Raw genomic sequence first — 21,764 nt, 5'->3', positions numbered from 1 at the left:
TTCTGGAGCATTAAGAACTCTCTGACGTAGGCCATGACGCGTTCCCTTTCATCTTTGTGTGACGTCATAACATTCTATGGGCCACCTGTTTTTCCATCCAGCTTTGGAGACGTGTGGACCGAATGCGTCACAGGTTAAGTCACGTGACGTTGGCGTCTAACGCTAGCAAACGTTCACGTTATCTTCACAAGAGTTTAGAGTCTAAACTCTCTAGATTGAAAACCTCCGTACCTACCTCATCTCGTGCTGTGAAGATGATGGGTAGCCTAGATTGTTTTTTTGTAACTTGCACATGAGGGAGAAGGGAAACGCTTTAAAGAGACTTTAGTGAGAAATGTTGTTTTCTCATACTGAGAAAGATTTCGTTTTGGTAAACAGTCAATGCTCTATAAATCATATCTTGATCCGGATGCAACCTTTACCCATATCTACATTTTAGATTTGAAAATGCTTTATTGTGAAATGTGTAACAGGAAACCCGAACATGTCACAATCTAGCGGCTTTTCTACCGGGTCCCTAATGAGCGTTCATGTGCTTGCTCGAGCGATCATTGACGAGCCTCATTTTACAGGCCTGACAAGCCCTAAGTCCCCTAATGGAGCGCTCAGGTCCTCTGCAGGGTGGGTGTTTCCCTCTTTGTTTCAGGGCTGAAGAGCAGATGATAGTCAAAGTCTCTGTGGCAGGAACAATGAATCCTCACAAGACAACATTACGGTTTTGATTTCTTTTTTTTTTAGATAAAATGTTACACAATTTGGATTGGAAGTTGTATTAGCCTAAACGTGCATGTTATTACTAGGAGGGCCCGGGTGAACGAGAGTTGCAGTTTTCATATTTCACATTAAATAATACATACAGGATAATGCATCCTCTGATGATGAATGCCTACAGTCAAAAGGTCAAAAGCATACAGTGATTCGCTCTATGTAACGCAGGGAATACTGATGGTCAATCATAACCTGCCAAATAAGTGGGTGGGATCGTTAAAAAAAACATTCACTAGGTGGCAGCATATTACATTGCATTACATGTCATTTAGCTGACGCTTTGCGACTTCCAATAAGTGCATTCAACCATTTCAATCCACACTTCAAAACGCCATGTTATGGGCATGTTGGATGACAGATGAATTTGTGCGTTGAACTTAGAACAGGCTACCAGCACCTCCACGCACCGACTACACATGTCGTGTGTTTGTGAAGATAGCAGCAGTCAACCCGGACCATGTGTTTCTTTAGTATGATAAGCAAAAGTCAAGACGAGTATATAAACGGTCACTAATTAACCAGAACAGAGCTTTAGGATCTGTCCCATTATCAAATCGTTGGGTCTCGGAGGCTCTTGGGCACACAGTTTGTGCTCTTTTTGAACCCTTTCCGTAATTCATTCATTCCGAAATGTATAAAATAAATACCCTCAATTAAATTATTTTTAAACTTTTGTTTATGTTTTTATTTTCATTTTGTCATGTTGAGTTGACACGTGGGAGCAAAATGTTCATATTGCTCATCATATTGAACATTTACCGAGGGTTTAGGGAGGGCCTTTGGTTTTAGGCCCCCGTCACTCAGTGGGTGGGGGCGATGATGATGATGATGATGACGATGAGGTGGAGCCAACTGCAGATGTGGACTTCCGAACTAAAGTTGTTCACGCTGAGCCGTCGGGAGGCGCGTGAACTGCTGCTGGAGGAGAATAAAAAGGACCGCACCGCAAAGGTTAGATGCTCACCTCTCTCTTTTTTGTCTTTAAACCCTGGACCGAGACAGTAAAGGCACGTCACACTGACGTTAACCATCGGATGACGTTAGCTAACGTACGTCACTTACCACGGTTAGCATCAGCGGCAGCCGAGTGTCTACGGGTAACGCCGCTAGCTTCGTTAGCTTACGCGTCACAGCCGGGTTTAAGATGCGTGCCGCGGATACCGGGTTAACTTAGTGAAACGCGGAATTAATTAACGCCTCGTTTGGGTTTGTGTCAGGTCAGTGCGGCCAGTTGTCACCGGGAAAACGGATGTTTTTGTGTGTTTCACGGCTCGTAAGAGCAGATGTTTGGGTGTGAGTTGAGCACACGTGTGTGTTAAGTGGTGATGTGTTACATCTAAAGTAGTCCGAGTTCACGACTCCGCTCTCCATCCTGTGTTCAGCTGTCAGCTTGTGTTTGACACACGAGGGGAAGCCGATTCCTGTATAATAAGCTTCTTCACGTATTAACCTTATCGGCAGGGGGTAAATGAATAGGAAATTAGGCTGTGAAGGTGGAGATTATCGTTTGCTCCATAGGGGTGTTTTAAAAGAAAAACGTTTTTGGACTTTGAACTAACTCACTTAACTGCAATAGCCAAAATGCAGACCAGCTCCTATAATGTATCATTCCTGATTGAATTATTATAATTTCATTAGACTAGGATACATGGCCTTGTCCCTCATAGATTAATCATTACTGTGATTATTTCGTTCGTTATCGGGCTATTATTAAACAAGGAAAGGCATTCAGATCTTCGCAGCCGTGAAACTGCAATCAAGTCTATTTACTTTAAAGTCATGTATTTGTTTGTATGTAAAATAGCTCCTGCCTGTTTGATGTTACAAACATGGTTTGGTCAAGTTCACTATACAAAAAGTGGTCGGTGCCAGGTTCCTTTTTCAGAATGGCACAAGCTGTTCTCAGTTGGGTGTGTGACATGGACATGGACCCGCAATGTGTATGAATCTGACCTGTTAAGTCTCAGCACAAGTATTTCCTTATCTTGCTCTGGGTTATCAGTCTGGTGTGTACGCATTTTTTCATTTTTAAAGTGTCAGGCTGACTTTCTCCGTCTCACCCTCCTCTGTGCAGAACTAAACAACTGACAGAGGTGTCAAAAGTATTCACATTCATTACTCAAGTAGAAGTTCAGATACTAGGGTTTAAAAAGACTCCTGTTGAAGTATCGACTCAAGCTTTTTACTTAAGTAAAAGTATAAAAGTACTGGTTTCAAAACTACTTGAAGTATAAAAGTAAAAGTAATGTAAGAAATTCCTTTACGGACAAACTCTTAATGCGTAACCTCGCTCACACAACACTTCAGTCCGTTAGAATGTGATCAATGTGCCTGCAGATCACGTGACCTGCCGTTGGGATGGTGGAAACATGGTGATATTCAGAGACACAACAACAGCAGATGTATCTAATTAACTTAAACAGATAAAACCACAACCCATTTTCCAGTGACACGAGTCACACACACACACACGTTGCTCGCATTGATTAGGTAGACTGCAGTGTCTCCCCCAGGTTTACTACGTCACGGGGGGGGGGGGCGCACCCCTGTTTATAATGATGGGAAACACTGAACTGGCAGCGGTCGGTTATCAAAACGTTGGCCAAATAACCCGTATTTTCAGGCTTCATGAGCAAATACAGAATCCCCGTGCGTTCATTTCTAAAGCCGCATTAAGACACACATCACTTTATTTAATATGCTGCGCTGCTTGCAAGTTGCTGTATTGTGCCAGACTCTCAATAAAACATTTAGGACAAAGCCACGGTCATGAAGATGCTCATCTAAAGTCACATGTGAGGAAGAGGAGGAGGAAGAGGAGGAGGCTCCATGTCGATAAATACCAACTTTCCAGCGACCACTTTCCCCACCCAGTGTCGCTCCGATCTGCCGGCGCATCACGGAGAAAACCAATCGGGTGTCTGGATGCTAAATTCACTGTCCGGATAGCGCCATTTATCTAGATGGGTTCTTTTTGTGTTTGTGTTTTTGAACTACGACAAGCCGGAAGTAACGAGGCTGTTTTTAAAATGTAAGGAGTAGAAAGTACAGATATTTGCGTGAAAATGTAAAAAGTCATCTGAAAAATAAATACTCCAGTAAAGTATAGATACCCAAAATTTCTACTTAAGTACAGTAACGAAGTATTTTTACTTTGTTACTTGACACCTCTGACAACTGAGACGCGTAAGTTATTTTTTGTGTTTCTTGCAGATTATCCCAATGAAGAACTACTCCTCGGATTCAACGGTGGCTGTTTTAAAACGTCCACACGTCTCCGCCTACCAGTGACACCTCTCCACTCCCCTTTTCTCTTCTTTCCCATTTATTTCTGTGCTCTCGTCTTGTCTCAGTTTCTGGGGCTTCCAGGAACTAGTCGGTCTTCTTTTTCACTTTCCCTTTACCTCATCTGAGTTGAGGCTGAAAGCCTTTTACCTCTTACAATGACTACTGAGGTAGACTCAGCATCTCAGGGCAGCGGTGTGCGGCTGAAGCAGGAGATTTCCCTCCTCCATGGGGTCTGTCTCATTGTGGGAAATATGATCGGCTCCGGTATCTTCGTCTCACCTAAGGTAAGAGTCTCTGCAACTTCTGCTAATCCGTTCGGTTTCTTCAGCGCTATCTTTTAAGTATTAACTTTCTGCGAAGTCAGAAAGAGTGTAAACGCTTCCCTTATTCCTTTGGACAGGTTACGTTCACTGCTGACAACCAAAAAAAAACTGTTAATGGGTCTTGGAGCAAGACTATGTGCACTTAGCTCTTCTTTCTGCTACAAATACGTTTCACCATGTACGTAGAAACATGTGCTGAGCGTCCTTGTTACATTCCTCTTGATCATACATTTTATGTACATGCAAAGCAGTGAGAACGTCAGGCATCAGGAAAGTGTTGTAAAATAATAACTTATGTATGTGCTAATTTAGCGCAACGGTGAAAGCGAGCATGTGGCAACCATCCTTGTCTGTCCAAACATTGGCTCATTAAACTGCACCGAATGTATCTTTATGATCAGAAGTGAGGGAGATTCCTTAAGGCACACCTTGCCGAGCAATTAGCTGAAGAAGTTGCTTGCTTTGTTGCTGTTCACCTGCAGCATTTCCTGTTGGAATGGTGTCAGAAGTGGAAGTTTCACATTCTGTAACACAGGCAGTTTTTTTTTTTTTTTTTTCCCTCGCAAGAGGCCGCGAAGGCCGCGAGGCGGTGGTGAGAAATGGGCTTGTCGGCTTGCGCCTTGTGGAAACGCAGTCAGGCACTACAACCAAATGCATGGCGAGACGCTGCGTAAATGTTAAGCGTCGGCAGCAAGTTTACAGGCGTCTGTGAGTCACAGGTTCTGCAGGTTGAGCAGGGAAGCTTGACGGCGACTTAGCGCTGCACAGAGTGTTATTTTTTAAACCAATTAGCTGGTTCTCCAAGGTCTCCATTCTCCTTTAACAGAAAATTGGTGAATCGTCACATTCAACTAATACAAGGGCCTTCATGTCTCAATTGTTGTAATCGCTTCATTAGCTGGGAATGGTGCAACAAAAAAAAAACATTTACACCAAAGACTGAATGGAAATATATTCCACGTAGAACTTTTCCTTTACACACAGCACAAATAGTTGAAATCAACCCCAAAACAAAGTTATTTTGAAAACTAACCCCAACGTAGAAGTGAGCCAATTCTGGTATGTTCTTCTTATTTTTAAAAGTACTTATTCTTTGTATGTCTTATTGATGTATTATGTAATTTGCTCTTTGTTCTCTGCTCTCATCTGCTGTCCTGCAGGGAGTTCTTTTTTACACCGGCTCGTTCGGCCTGTCCCTGGTGGTGTGGGCCATCGGGGGGATATTTTCGGTGTTCGGGGCGTTGTGCTATGCTGAGCTGGGGACTACCATCCGTAAATCAGGAGCGTCCTATGCCTACATCCTGGAGGCCTTTGGAGGTTTCTTAGCTTTCATTCGGTACGCCAGTTTCTTTTTTTTACTCTTTACCACCGCAAACACTCATTTTTAACACACATGGTTATTTTTCATACATTCCATTCACGCCCAGTTGTCTTTTTGTAACCTGCATTGTATGACAACAATAGGTTGCATATATATTCTTAATTTGTGTAAATCCCTGTAAATGAGTGCTACAATACGTCTTCACTGTGACGCACAGTGCTCAACAATACTCCACATGAGTCATCTCATGAGTTTGTTGGAGACAGTTCACATATTGCATGGTAATTCTTTTTCACTCATGCTCTGCTCTCCATTTTGAACTGAGAAAGCCATGTTCCTAATAGTAGAGATGCAGACAATGTATTTGATTTATTATTGTTCTCTTAATGCAGTTAAACAAAATATATATGCTGCATGTTTGCCTTTTATGTATGAAGACTTCTTAATCCCGTAGACTGTGGACGTCCTTGTTGATAGTTGAGCCGGCTTGTCAGGCAGTGATCGCTCTGACCTTCTCCACCTACCTGGTCCAGCCCTTCTACTCCACCTGCACAGCCCCTTATGCTGCTGTCCGTCTCATCGCCGCCGTCATCATATGTAAGTCTCTCCCTGTACTAGGCACACTTTCATGCTCTGCTTGATCGGTTGTACGTTTTTAATACTGCCTGCGGTTGTGCACGCTTGTGTTTGCAGTAAGTGTTTTGTGAATCTCGTTAAGTCAATTGCAAACTGTTGAATTTAGGAGATTTCGCAGCAGCTGTAAGGTAGTTCTAAGCAGTGCTACCGGTACATGTTGAATCATGCATGCTGCATTTAAATAGATGACACATTATATTACAGCTGCCTCACTTGGTCTTTGTTTTCTTTTCAATTAGAGGGTTATGTGTGTAAATACACTTAATACTTGATTTCCTTTTAACTCAGCCTTAAATGTACTATGCTGGTTTAGTGAATAGAAACCCTAAATATTTGTTATGCGCACGGCCAAGAATGAAATCACATCCAATTTAAGGTTTTAAAGATTTTTTTTTCACAAAGCCTAAATAAGACCATGATTGTGTATTCGCACGTTTGGTGTGTTTCCGTACACACACACACACGCATCTTAAAACAAATGCTGCAACACCGACACCACATAAAGCACACAACTCTCTCCGTTGCGGTCTTAGATCAAAGGGAGCCAGCGAGCTCAGACGGGATCATTTGAGAAAATAATTCTGCTGACGTAACCGCTTCATGAGCAGGTGTTTAACGGCTGCAGCCGTGTGACTCGCCGTGCAGCACGTGGCCCACGCTTGGCCCCCGCTTGGCTGCATGCGTCTGCCTGTGATGCTGGAATGAATTTGTTGTGCCGCAACTTTTAGGTCTCAAGTCAGTAGTGTTTTTTGCTATTTGTAAACTGCTTTCGTCCCCCCTCTTCTCTCACCAGGTCTGCTGACCTTTGTGAACTGTATGAAAGTGAAATGGGGGGCCAATCTTCAGGTCATCTCCACTGTAGCGAAGGTCCTTGCTCTCATCGTCATCATCATTACTGGGCTGGTGAAGCTCGCACAAGGTAGGAAAACAAAACTTACCATCAGCAAGAAGGACAAATGTGCAGGGAAGTTATCTGAAGATTACAATAACTAAAATGTAAGACATTAGACGTTAAATATTCAGGAATGATTTAGCCTTAAATAATACTTCTTTATGTCCTGGACGAGTCAAACAACCCTGTGTCGATGTAGGTTTTGACCAGAACTTCGAGGGCTCGTTCAAAGGCTCCAAACTGAACCCTGGTGACATGGCCCTGGCCCTCTACTCAGCGCTGTACTCCTACTCGGGCTGGGACACGCTGAACTTCATCACAGAGGAGATCAAAAACCCAGAGAGGTACGAGGTCGCTTTCTTATTAGTCATAATAAGTAATCAGACTTGTGCGTTGGTGGACACCAGCAAAAAGCAGCCAAGTCAACCCGCTAATATAACGGCAGGTATCTGCCAATATGTTCCACGCTTGTCTCCACAAGGCTTTGACAGGGATTTTTCTTTTTCTTTTTCCAAGAAGAACCATTAAAGTAGTCTTAAGAATACTGGAATCGAATTGTCTTTAAGCAATAGAGACCTGCTGAAAATGAATGGAGTTTTAGGTCTGAGGTCTAGCAACATCACGGTGGCAACGGGATTCCATGAAGTAACTTTTAACTTCAAATGGATTTCTCTACATTGAGTTTTTTGTACAAATCAAAGATATAATGTTACGTAGGTATTATTAGTTACACTGTAAAAAAAAAAAACGTAAAAAGAAGGTCAAATGACTGGCAGCTGCCAAACAAAAAACATAAAATTAAGGTAAAATAACTTCATTCAAATAAAATGTTGGAAAAAGACCCGTGATTTGAATAGTAGTGCCTCTTCACGTTGTATTCCTTCATCACGGAAACTGTAACGTTGCATAGTAAACACACGGGTGAAACGTTATTGCTTCTTGCGGCTGGCAAAGTGAATAAATACTTATCGGTCCATTGGCTCTGGAACTGGTGATTTTCACCATCAACTTTGCGTTTTTTTGCCTTGGAGATGTCAACATTTCTAACATCATGTGTTTAAATTACTATCTGTAATTTATATTGGACTCAGATCTTATGTGCCAGTGTTTTACCCTAATGTCACTTATGTAGAAATGTATGTAGCTTAACAGTGAAAAGGCCATTGCTCCTTTCAAATTCAACCACCAGTCTACATATCTGTATAATGGTTGAATTTTCATTCATTCTATAAAATGCATCTGAACAGCGACGTGATCCGAGCAAAGGAAAACGTGTCAAACGAGTACGAGGATCTCAAAACGTCAGCGACGACGGCAATGTCTTAAAAAGGACAAATCTCACAGTATGCCTGAGTCAGATCAAAGATCAAATATATTTGGTCAGATGGGTTTTTTTGTTCGTTCGTTTTTTTTTTTTGGTGTGAGTGACTGTTTTCCCCATATCACACACATCTCTCGTGGGCCACTAAAACTTTCAGAAGGGCCGCTAGTTGAATAGACCCGACGAAGAACACCACACTATAACAATAATCCCCACTTGCTTTCTCGTCGTGGGGTGAAATGATTAACCTTAGAAAAGCAAAACTTATCTTTGGGTTGAACAAGTCTGGTCCTTTCCTCCAGTTCACTGTGCTAAGCTAAGCAGCCCCTGGCTTTTGTTTCATGCTCAAATTTAACGCTTGTCGGTCTAGTAAATGTGCTGCTTGCGATACGTCAGACTTTTCTTTTAACAATGTTAATGCAACATGCGCACAAAAAACATCTATGAGCGTAAAGGTTCTACATCAAACTTTATTCATTCCATTAGCGGCAGATTCAAAGGACTGTTAACTGCTTTCTCCGAGCCCGCTCCGTTCACCGCATGCTGACATCTCAACTCCTCCTCTCGGGCCCCCAGCGTCTGTTGCAGCTTGGCTTCCATCCGCTGGAGCTGCGCCGGTGCGCTTGCAACTTGCTTTGGTAAACCTGCTCGCTGCGGCCCTGTACGGCATAGAACTCATCTTTTTCTCAGTTCCAGGCTGCTCTAGCTCCGGCCAGCTCGGCCTTCAGCAGGGTGGCATGCTCTCTCCTCTCCAGCTCCAGCTGACTCTGGAGAGAGGCCACCTCCTCTTGGAGATCCTCCACCCTCTGCGTTCCAGAGCTTTCCCCCTCCGGCTGGTTCTGGTGCTTATTATACCACTGCTCCTCTGCCTCCTTCAGGGCCTGGGACACCTGGCACGTTTACATTGAGGAATATTCATTATCCGAAAAGAAAAAAAACAGTTGACAGGAGTGACACATTTATAGTAATATCATACCCGCTGCTCAGTATTTTGTTCATGTAGTTCCTCCCAGTTCGCCCTCTCTCTTTGGAGAGCGGTTTCTTATTCTGTTAATGGAGTCAAATCCTCCATCCGGCGAAGGCAGGCCCTGGTAACTTCAACCTGCAACAACATAATAATTAATAATCACGTAGCTGGGAGATCTAAAAAGTGAAAGGACGGGTGAAAAATGAAGAACCCAGTATTAAAAAGTCTAATGGCATTGGCTTGATTCCAAATGGTGACCAAAAAAAAAGTATGGTAAAGCACATTTGGCCAACTAGCAAGTATTGTAATAAACTCACCTTTTTGTTAATGTCCTCAAGGCTTGTTCGCTGGCTTCTTTGACTTTGTCATCCTGCAGCTGCTGTTTCTGTGCACTGAGCCTGGAGTCGAGCTCCTCCACAGTAACGGTCGCACTGCTGGCCTCAATATCATCCGCCTGACTCTTTGTGGCCTCCTCCAGTCTGTGGACCCAGATCTTCTCCATCTGCACAGAGGCAGTAGATTCTGTGTTAAGATCACCCGTAGAGAGTTGTGGAAGCTGGACAGCGACTGCAGGAACACGTACCTTTTTTAGTTCCTCCTCCCAAGCAGCCATGGCCCTAGAATGCGCCTGCTGCTGGATCACAGTCCACTTGACTTCCTTTGTAATCCTTTGTTGTGAGTGAGAACAGTGAGAACCTGTTGTTGTTGTTTTTTTAATCCAGCTATACAGTTAGGAATCGGTCAACACAATTACACATGACAACAATAATAAACACTCAAAAGTTCAAATAATCATTCAGTTTTCAATCCAATCTGTTTTATTTATAAAGCACAGTTAAAATGAACACAAAGGTTCCCAAAGTGCTGTACAATAAAATTAAAATTAAATCTACAACCTACGTAGTGTTAAAGAAAAAAGATGTGTTTTAAGAAGAGTTTTAAAATTGAGGAGTCCTGTCTAATGTGCAGCGGCAGTTTGTTCCATAGTTTTGGAGCTGTCACAGAAAATGCTCGGTCCCCTCTGAGCTTCAGCCTTGTTTTCAGAACCCTCAGGAGCAGCTGGTCAGTTGACCTGAGAGATCGGCTGGGCGTGTAGGGGTACTGTTACGCACGCCTCGTGGAGGAGGGAACGCAACGACCCGCCGCTCGTTATCTCAATGTGGTAATGGGGAAAGAGGTGTGGTGCGTGTAGGTACACGGACGACCAGAACACATATAACCCGTAAAAAGGAATGTTTATTAATATATATATCTATAGATATCTATCTATCTATATATCTATATATCTCTATCTATCTATATCTATATCTATATACGGGTTGCTTGGGAAAAGGGGCTGGGCGGAACCAAAACAATGAACAAAACAAAATAGTCCCTCTTGCCTATCTGACCTGAAACACCCCTTCCTAACCTAGCTTGAGCACTAGCAAGGCTCACTAACCAAATACAGGGGGGTGGTCCGCCCAGGTCTTGCCTAGTGTTTCTAGACAGGAGGATGACTACGGGTGGTGTAGACCCATGGGCAGCTTGCCTACGTGCTTCCCCTTTTCCCTGGGAACAAAAGACAAAAAAAACAGGATTAAACACAAATAAGAGCGCTTTCACAAGCACACAGAACAAGATTTAACAGAGACTCCAAGTCACTCTCTGCTCTACAACCCACACCCAACGAGCGAGAGCTTCATAACAAAATGGCACCACTTTATGTGTTGCGAGGGAAGGAATCCAGGTGCAGCCACTGACGAGTGGGTGGAGCCAGATCTCCAGTCTGGGGACTGCTGCTCCTGGAATCAATCACCTGTCAAGGCACAAAACAAAGCCACCAAACACAGAAAACTGGGGAACGTAACACGCCCACCCCAAAAACAGCAAACCTCCAGTTTGCGACAAAACAACCAAACGTAACCCAGTACTTAAACACGCGATAGCGCATCGGCTACCACGTTATTCGTACCCTTTACGTAGCAAACCTGCAAATTGTACCCTTGGACAATCAGAGCCCATCGCATAAGGCGGCGGTTCTGATTGTACATTTGCTTTAGGAATACTAAGGGGTTATGGTCTGTAAAGACCACAACAGGCAAAGCACTCGAACCCACATAAACCTCAAAGAATTGAAGGGCTAGCAGAAGTGCTAGCGTCTCCTGTTCGATGGTAGAGTACCTGGATTGACACTAAATTTACGGGAGAAGAAACTGACAGGGCGGTCCACTCCGTCCTCATCTTCCTGTACTAGCGTCAATTTCGAGCTTAAATGGTTTGTCGAAGTCAGGCGCAGTCAACACCGGGGCGTTACAAAGTAACATTTTCGCACACTCAAAAGCAGAATTGCAATCCTATGACCACCTAAACGGCACCTTAGGACTGAGCAAGGATGTAAGAGGGGCTACTACCGTCGAAACGTTCTTGCAAAAGGTACGATAGTATCCCACCATCCCTAGAAACCTACGCAGTTGGCGACGAGTAGAAGGAGCAGGAAAAGCAATGATTGCTTCTACCTTTCCAGTGATGGCACGCACCTGTCCCCGTCCCACCTGCTTCCCCAAATAGGTAACAGTAGCCTTACCGAACTCGCACTTGGCCAGGTTGAGGGTTAGCGAAGCACTCTCCAACCGCTGAAAAGCCATTTTCAGAGAGGCCAGATGTTCGGACCAAGTGGACGAATGAATTACCACATCGTCTAGGTAGGCGGTACAGTTAGGCACGTCAGCAAACACAGTATTCACTAACCTCTGAAAGGTCGCAGGAGCGTTACGCATTCCGAACGGCATGACAGTGTACTGTAGAAAGTTGTCAGGTGTAACAAAAGCCGAAATGTCAGAGGCACGAGAAGTTAGTGGCACCTGCCAATAACCTTTCAATAGATCTAGCTTACTTACATAAGCAGCAGAACCAATTCGGTCAATGCAGTCGTCGATACGAGGCAGAGGAAAAGAATCCGGTATCGTCACAGTGTTCACACGTCTATAGTCCGTGCAAAGACGAGACGTACCGTCTGGCTTAGGGACAAGAATACATGGAGAACTCCACGAGCTGTTACTGGGTTTTGCCATGTCGTTCTCTAACAAATAACTCACCTCCTTCCTCATAACCTCTCTTTTAGTGGCATTCACTCTGTAGGGGTGCTGCCGAATAGGAGCAGCATTCCCCACGTCCACATCATGCTCTATGAGTGATGTGCGACTGGGGATATCCTGAAACACACTCAAAAAACGGTTAACCAGCACGACAAGATCAGCAATCTGATCACTCTCTAAATGCTCCATGTGTGAAGGAAGGCTTTTTAATACCTCCGAATTACACAACCGCGCACATTGCTGTAGCGTATGGCGTAACACCAACCCGTCCTGCTGTTCCTCCTCCAAGTCCCCACCAGCTTTCAGCACCACGGCACCCACACTAGAGACGGTAGGCTGCACTAGCGTACCCGAGGAGCTGTTTGGAGAAGCGCGCACAAAATACGGTTTCAGCATGTTAATGAGACACAACTTTGAAGAGCGTTTACCATCCGGAGTTCCAATCACATAGTTGGTGTCGCTGACCTTCTTTTCCACCACGTACGGTCCAGAAAACCGAGCAGACAGAGACGAACCAGGGATTGGCAACAAAACAAGGACTTGATCCCCTGGTGCGAAAGAACGGCTAACAGCCTTTCTGTCATAGCGCACCTTCATGCGCTTCTGAGTTGAGGAGAGAGACTCTTGAGCTAGCACGCAGGCGGCATGCAGTCTCTCCCGCATTGCACTGACATACTCCAGCACATTACGAGGGGCGGTAGCAGGCGTTGGAGATAGAATGTGCTCCTTCAGCACCATTAACGGACCCCGAGGGGTGTGTCCAAAAACCAAGTCAGCAGGGCTGAATCCTAGAGACTCTTGTACGGTCTCCCTCACAGCAAACAAGACAAACGGCACACCTTCATCCCAATCATTACTAGCATCCAGACAATATTTACGCAGCATTGCCTTAAGCGTCTGATGCCAGCGTTCAAGAGCCCCTTGACTCTCCGGATGATACGGACTCGAGACCTGGTGGGAGATAGACAAAGTTTTTAATACCTCCGCAAACAGTTTTGATGTAAAGTTAGTTCCTTGATCAGTTTGAAGAACCTTTGGGAGGCCAAACGTAGAAAAAATCATCAGTACACCAGCCTCCATGAAGTAGGCAGTCTCCCTAGTGTTTGCTTCCTCCGGGGAAACTACAGAAGCAAAACACTTACGCAGACTGGGGTCTTCCTTCTGATACTCGATCACCCTAGCAGGCGTGACCATCACCAGAATATCATGTAATTGGGGAGCACTTACGTTTTCCCCGACAGTAGACTTGCCGGTGGTAGAAAACATTGGCGTTGTCGTAGCTACAGTAGGGACGATCTGCGCCGCTGTACTACGGGCGAAAACAGAACCCGCTAAATCCACCATGTCTCCCATCCTGCGAGACTGTGCCCTTGTTAACACGCACGCAGGAAAAACATGGGGAAAGGCTTCAACTAAATCATTGTCTGTCGATGTAGACTCTGGGCTGCCTACCACTTCCAACATGGGAGTAACAACACCACCAGCAATATCATTCCCCAACAGCAATGTCACTCCTTTAACTGGTAGCGTAGACACTACACCAACACGAAAACGTCCGGCTACCAGGTCGGACTTTAAATTAACCCAATGTAACTGCACAGATACTGTGGATGTCTCTATACCCTGGAGTATTACATGGGAACCACAGTACGAGTCCGGTGACCAGGGTAGCACTTTGGTGAGAATGACCGACTGTGCCGCCCCGGTGTCTCGTAGTATCTGTATGGGCTTTTGGTCAGCTTGTTCCCCGGTCAAGGAGACACAACCTGTGGACAAAAACGGGGCATAAAGAGGATCTGGCCTCACAAGCGAGTCACTAGTTGAGTCTTGCGGCCAAACAAAACCCATGCCTTTGGACTTTGGAGGGAATGACTCAGACGGTTTGGGTTTACTTTTCAACACTGGGCAGTCCACAATCAAGTGACCGACCTTGTGACAATAAAAGCACTCACGGACCTCAGCCATCGGCTTAGGGTCGTCGTGGGAGGCAACACGACCAGATCGAGGCAACGATGACGTCACCGACCTGCCTTCAAATCGAAACTCTCCAAACACTGTTTTATGGGTTAAGGCGTACTCATCGGCCAACACTGCCGCTTGGGCCAACGTTGTCACTTTCTGTTCGTTCAAATGAACTACAACCCGGTCTGGCAAGTGATTTTTAAACTCCTCCAACAACATTAGTTCCTTAACCTCTGTAAACGTGTTAGCTTTACTAGCCGAACACCAACGATCAAACAGAGACTCCTTATCTCTAGCAAACTCAACAAATGTACGGTCAGGAGGCTTTTTGTGGTTCCTGAAACGCTGCCTATACGCTTCAGGCACCAACTCATACGCACGCAACACAGTTGCCTTAACTATGTCGTACTGCAAACTGTCTTCTAGGGACAGAGCAGCTAAAACCTCTTGGGCTTTCCCAGACAATTTGCACTGCAACAGGATTGACCATACATCCTGTGGCCAATGTAGCGCAGCCGCCACCCGCTCAAATGCAGAAAAGTAGGAATCTACTTCGGATTCACGAAATGGTGGCACCAACGCAATGTTCTTGCTTACCTCAAACTGACGCTGCGGCGACTGAGGGGATGCACTGAAGCCAGCCTCTAGCTCCAGTTGTCGTATGCGTATCTCTTTGTCAGCCTCTATGGTCAGTCTTTTAACCTCTAATTCAAACTTTCTTGCCTGTTCCTTGTCTCGTTGCTCTATCTCCAGCCGAGCTAATCTTAGTTTAAGTTTTGCGGAGGAGGAAACCGAATGGCCCGAAGAAGGTGACGGGTTGAATTTGGGCAGGGTGAACGGTCCCTCCTGAACACCCTCTTCCGACCGTGTAGGAGAAAAACCAATCACCTGTCCTTCTGCAGTCTCCTCCCCCTCACTAACCTCACTCTCCCCCTTCTTCAAGGAACAGAAACCCTGTTCAATCAACCCCTTCTGGACCAACACCAAAAGTTCAGCCTTAAGGGCCTGCGTAGGAACAGAAATCTTGTAATGGTTTGCTATGGCATAGAGGTCTGCCTTACGCAATCCTACCAACTGACTAACCGAGGGCGCATCAACAAAACTGGAGATGGCTGAAGTAGCCATCATGTACACTATTGCGACTTACCGAACACACAACAAAACTAAAGGTCATCCAATTCACAACCCCCACTACTACACCCTAACCACCAACCACAGAGCTCAGAGCAGCAGGGCCAGATGGGAACCAAGCAAGTTGGATCCCGGACGAGCCCCCACTTTGTTACGCACGCCTCGTGGAGGAGGGAACGCAACGACCCGCCGCTCCTTATCTCAATGTGGTAATGGGGAAAGAGGTGTGGTGCGTGTAGGTACACGGACGACCAGAACACATATAACCCGTAAAAAGGAATGTTTATTAATATATATATCTATATATAGATATATATACGGGTTGCTTGGGAAAAGGGGCTGGGCAGAACCAAAACAATGAACAAAACAAAATAGTCCCTCTTGCCTATCTGACCTGAAACACCCCCCCCTAACCTAGCTTGAGCACTAGCAAGGCTCACTAACCAAACACAGAAAACTGGGGAACGTAACAGGTACGATGGGGCAAGACCATTTCAATCATTTTGATCTTTTCAAATCTGTTCTCCCTTTTAATGATTTGAGTATAGGAACCATGTCCAACGTTATTGTAAACACATTTTAGGACCTCATTTACTTTGATCACAGCCTCCTCCTTGCCAAGCAAGTCCTTCTCCTTGCAGACAGCTGTGTAACACTCCTGCACAGCCAGCATCTTATCATTGGCCTCAGACAGCTGGGTCCTGGGAAGAAGTAATAAGTACTGTTAAGTAGCTACACGGTTCCCATGTAATACCGGTTTTCAGCGACCTACTGTAACTGTTGGACCAGTTGTTGGTGCTGTGCATGAGCTCTTTTCTGACCCGATCCACCACGTCGTCCCGGTACTGCTGAAGTATCCGCTCAGCTCTCCGCAGAGGCTGCCCGTGGCTGACATATTTTAGCTAATGAAATCTAATTTTTCTCCTTTTCAGGAATCTGCCCCTGGCCATCGCCATCTCCATGCCCATCGTCACCGTGATCTACATCTTGACCAACGTGGCTTATTACGTCGTCATGGATGCAGACCGAGTGCTCAGCAGCGAGGCCGTCGCTGTGGTCAGTAACTTAATGCCTTCTCCTCGCACACCGAAGAACCTGTAACTGAGCAGTAGCCAAATCCGGTCGGCCTCACAGATGCGATTCAAATGAACATCTGCGCCGCCTTCCTGGGAAAGCAGAGTTTTATCTGTGCTTCCCGTCTTCTGCTATTGTCTCTCTCCGTCTGGCTGGCAGCCAGGCTCACTTGTGGCTGGTACGTTGTCCCTTTGAGTTATCTGTGGCTGCAGGATCGAGATGAGGGCAGGAACCTCATTTAGCTAAAGAGGTTAGCGCCCCACGCAGGACCTTGGGAACGTGATGATGTGATTAGTGAATTAGAGGAGGAGGGAGAGTTGGACTGGCTTTTATTATCTGTTACAATATCTGATATATCATTGCTTCAAATGGTGCACGAGTGTCCACTTTGTGATTTACAGTTTGGTGGTTAAAAGTGGCCTCAAAATTCACATTTTTGGCCCAACTCATGATCCTTTCACAGATCTATTTTTTTCCTGTGTTACAAATGGGTAACAACTGCATTTTGTCATGTAAGCCCTTGTTGCATAATGAGGATAAATTATCCTTGAATGTTGTGTTCCACAGATTTATATATACGTCACCATAGAACTATTCACCGACACTAATCATCTTGGTTGAATGTGTCCTCAGACCTTTGCTGATGATGTGCTGGGCTGGGCGCGCTGGCTGATCCCTCTGTCTGTGGCCATATCGTGCTACGGAGGCCTCAACTCCTCCATCATTGCTGCCTCCCGGTAAGTCCGAGGCAAAAATCCTGTAGACATTTACCCTGCTGTCCTAAAAAAAATATAATTTCTGCCTGTAATGTTTCAGCAAAACTAAGAGGCAACATCTTTCCAACATGTTGTTTCTCCTGCAGGTTGTTCTTTGTTGGTTCCAGAGAAGGTCACCTGCCCAATGTGCTGTGCATGATCCACATACAACATTTCACCCCCATTCCTGCCCTGCTTTTCAATGTTGGTATCGCACATTTCTGTGGGTTTAAACGTTTGTTCGCATTTGGTTGTGTTTGAGGCCGTGTTCCTGCTGAGCTCCAACCATCTTCTCTTCAGGGAGGCATGTCTCTAATCTTCCTGTCTGTACCTGACGTCTTCCAATTAATCAACTACTTCAGTTTCAACTACTGGTTGTTCATTGGTTTGTCGATAGCCAGCCTGATCTACCTCCGCTTCAAAGCTCCTGATCTGCACCGGCCTGTCAAGGTAAGAAAGTGAAGAAGCGTGAACGCTGACGCGCATGTTTAATTATCAGATCGGCTCTGACTTCCAGGAATCTTTTTTGGCATGAAGGGAATTCGACATTTGCAGGGATGGAACATGTCAAAAGTTTTCAATGACCTGGGCCTTGATAGCAACTTTAATTAATGCAGTTAGTTAGTTAGTGCCCAGACCATTCCCTGCCTGAACGCACACACGCATTCATAATATGTTTGCATGAAGTCTTTTAAAAATGTGTGTCTAGCTTTTGGGCAGAACATACATTTCAACCTTTTAATTAGATTAGTTGAAGAAGTAAATATTATGTGATATTATGTATTTTAGAGCATTTACATGTATTCATAAACGTCGCCTCCATTGCAGGCCTGACCACACACAGCAATGGCTTCTAGCTATGACAACGATGTTAACAGCCCATGATGTTTTCCTCTGCTCTACTTTCACCTTCTTACTGAACCCTTTGTATATCCTCCCTTTGTCTGTCCGTCCTCGCTCCCTTCCCCTGCAGCTCTCTCTCTTCTTCCCGATAGTCTACTGCCTGTGCAGTCTCTTTCTGGTTGTAGTTCCCCTCTACAGCGACACCATCAACTCTCTGGTGGGAATCGCTGTGGCGTTGTCTGGCGTACCAGTCTACTACGTTTGCATCCACCTGCCAGCCAGCTCACGACCGGCCTTCCTCGGAAAGATGATCGGTAAGAGGCTTCGGCTGACGTTTTGAGATCCTCGTACTCGTTTGACACGTTTTCTTTTGCTCAGATCACGTCGCTGTTCAGATGCATTTTATAGAATGAATGAAAATTCAACCATTATACAGATATGTAGACTGGTGGTTGAATTTGAAAGGAGCAATGGCCTTTTCACTGTTAAGCTACATACATTTCTACATAAGTGACATGAGTGTAAAACACTGGCACATAAGATCTGAGTCCAATATAAATTACAGATAGTAATTTAAACACATGATGTTAGAAATGTTGATACAGATTTTTTTCTTGTGACCAGGGTGCATAATTACGCCTCGTTGGCGTTTCTGGAGCGTAACCTCTGGTTTAAGTTGTGTGATGTCATTATTTAAAGTAGCTTACAGGTCTTACTGTAGCCAGTACCATTGGCACATGTAAAAACTCCTTGTCTTAAGAGTTAAGAGCTAAAGAGTGATTGAGATTACTGTTTCAAAGTTCACTGTACTATTGAGCCCACATGCTGGAAAGCGTTCTGTAGAACTATGAAACCTTTAGAATATCCCCACATACCATTTATGTCATGCAAATGTTGAAACTAGTAATCCTTTTAGATTTATTTGTTCTAAAACACTCTATTGCTTATTAGAAGTATTAACTCTACTTGGAGAATCACGTGTCTGTCTGTCAGCCGGTTATGGCTTCATCTCGTGTTTGTGGTGAATATTCCCACAATACGGGAGCGGTTGTCGCAGATGGACTTGGTGGAGATCTTCACTCCACCGAAGGAAGCTTTCTCATTCTTAACTTTATTTTCAAAGACGTTCTCTTTAGTTATTTTACTTAATTTCCTTTCTTTCATTGCCACAGATAAAATCTCTCTGTACACCCAAAAACTGTTCCTGTGCTGTGTGACCTCGCCTGGTATTGACCTGGACAATTTGGACCCGGCGAAGATTGAATGATGGAGCTGCAAAACCCTCGTCTGAAAGGCAGGAAGGCGGGATGGAAGAGAAGCAACGACACAAAGGAAGCTGAGAGCTTTAGACAATCGGGATTTAGACCAGTATAGATTTGATTTTAGCTGAGAATGAAGAAAACTGGGCAGGTGAACTCCACACACCTCCTCCTTTGTCCTCAAGCACAAGCCAAACCTCGCTCTGCTCAGTAAAACCCTCCAAACAGCAGCACTGTATAGATTAACTCAGTGGAACTTGAGCACATTCACATGCTATTAGTACAGTGTTATCCGTGTAATTTCCCCCACACCACTGCAACTCACGCGCACACAAGCTGACAGAAAGCCTTATGGTGACCCCCCCCCCCCCCGTAGGGTCCGTAGGATCATAGAAACCAGTCATTCAGAACTGCAAATTAAAACCCTTGTATTTGTCTTACAATCCAATGACTTGGGTCCCGTCCATTGGTGTCACTGGTGTAATTGCTGAAAGCTGCAGACTTGAATGTTCTGATTGGAAAATTAGCTGTCTGATCTCATAGATGAATTACAGTTACTGTCAGCGTAATCTGTATGGCAGCCAGATTATGTCCCAAAAACCTTGTTCTTGGGCTTTTTTTGGTCTTGTTTTACAACCACCATGGTTATAGAAAAGCGTTCTCCTCAATATACTGGATTACCAAGTAGACAGATCTGTAATAATCAGACTGGTCAGCGGAAAGAGATTATTTACAAAAGTGCTGTTATTTTTTTTATGAGCCTTTTGATGCGTCAGCTGACTATGATGATGAATCCGTTCCACCACGAACCCGTTGAATGCTTCAGGGCTATATTTTATTTCTGGTGCCTTCTAGTGGTAGCTAATAGTCACATCCAGGGAAAGGTTTTGAGATTCTTCTGTCCAGCAAACAAGAGCTCATCTAGAATTTTAACCTTTTTTGCGTATGCGGTTGCCTGGACTAATGTAACAAAATGGTTTTCCGGATCAACCGGTGGTTCCTGCCACGCTCCTTTGGGGCTCCTTGCACAAACAATGTGCACACGTTGTAGCTGTTATCTTGAACTATTGTCTTTTTTTCTAACTAACTGTACTTAATAGTTTGTAACACAAATAGTGTATTTAAAGTGATGTTGCCTTGTCAATACATCACCAGCTGGGGTCATTTGTTCACTGTTCACAGCCACAAGTCTTAAACAGGCTGATAGTTGGACCATCTTTCTACTCACGGAGTGCGTTAAGCCTGTAGCAAAGTGTGTGTGTGAGGAAATTACACCTTAAGTGTGTTGTCCTCATGACCTTTATGTGCCTTCTGTGAGTGTGGTCTCTTTATGTGAGTGTGGTCGATTTGATGAAGCTCCGTTACTTCCAAGCTGGAAATAATCTTGACCTAATTTGAACGATATTTAACCTGGTGAGTTGAGCACTTCGACAACATCAGCCATGTTACTTTAATGTTACTTCCTCTGGGGGCCGTTGTTATCATTTATACCAAATTTGATCGTTTTGTGCGTTGTTTTGTGTGTGTTGTTAAGAAGAAAGTCTCCATATATCTGCTGTGAACACAACGTTCTCAATGTATTTTGATGGATTATAATGTTATGACGTTCATGTACTCAGAAATGGCAGAACTTTAATGTTGCAGTATGTTTCAACGTGTGTTATAGGCTAGGAACTCCTGAATGTGTGTATTCTGTTCTGGTGTGTTGAGTTTACTGAAGTTGTGATGTGATTCTTTGTAGAATTGTTTCTTACGTGGTTGCTTTTTTTTATTTATTACATGTTGGACAAACCAAATGTAAAAACACACCTGACACCCGAAGCTGCTGTGTTTTTTAAAAATATTTTTATTTGAATAAAGGCAAGTCAGAAATGTCTGTTTCAGTGACTGGTCTGATCCATCGTCCTCTACACTAACCCTTCAACACATTTATTCACGCTCTTAAGTTATTAAGTATAACAATGTTTCAAAATGATGATGTGGTTAATGAAATTTTAAATATCAATATAAATGCTAAAAAAAACATTTCTTATTGGCTTTTTTTGTCCTTTCAAAACCATTTACTCATTTTTATGTATAGCAGACCAGAATTTCAAAACCTGATGTTTGGTAAATTTCTTTAAAGCTGATTGCCAGCACCCATTATT

The 21,764-nt window shown here is 44.4% G+C and overlaps 1 protein-coding gene across 1 annotated transcript; it reads left to right on the top strand.

The window, feature by feature from the left end:
* The first annotated feature begins 1,518 nt into the window (after positions 1-1,518).
* On the top strand, positions 1,519-21,489 carry LOC120827069 (Y+L amino acid transporter 2). The gene is made up of 12 exons (XM_040189721.2): positions 1,519-1,719; positions 3,982-4,340; positions 5,540-5,715; positions 6,155-6,297; positions 7,130-7,255; positions 7,428-7,572; positions 16,619-16,742; positions 17,394-17,497; positions 17,623-17,719; positions 17,816-17,965; positions 18,489-18,672; positions 19,531-21,489. Exons 2-12 carry the CDS (start codon positions 4,212-4,214, stop codon positions 19,623-19,625), a joined length of 1,473 nt encoding a protein of 490 aa, XP_040045655.1. The 5' UTR covers positions 1,519-1,719; positions 3,982-4,211; the 3' UTR covers positions 19,626-21,489.
* Positions 21,490-21,764: the final 275 nt, after the last annotated feature.

Source organism: Gasterosteus aculeatus, chromosome 10 (genome assembly GCF_964276395.1).
Source record: "Gasterosteus aculeatus chromosome 10, fGasAcu3.hap1.1, whole genome shotgun sequence".
Classification (NCBI taxonomy): Eukaryota; Metazoa; Chordata; class Actinopteri; order Perciformes; family Gasterosteidae; genus Gasterosteus; species Gasterosteus aculeatus.
This window is presented reverse-complemented; position numbering and strand designations above follow the sequence as displayed.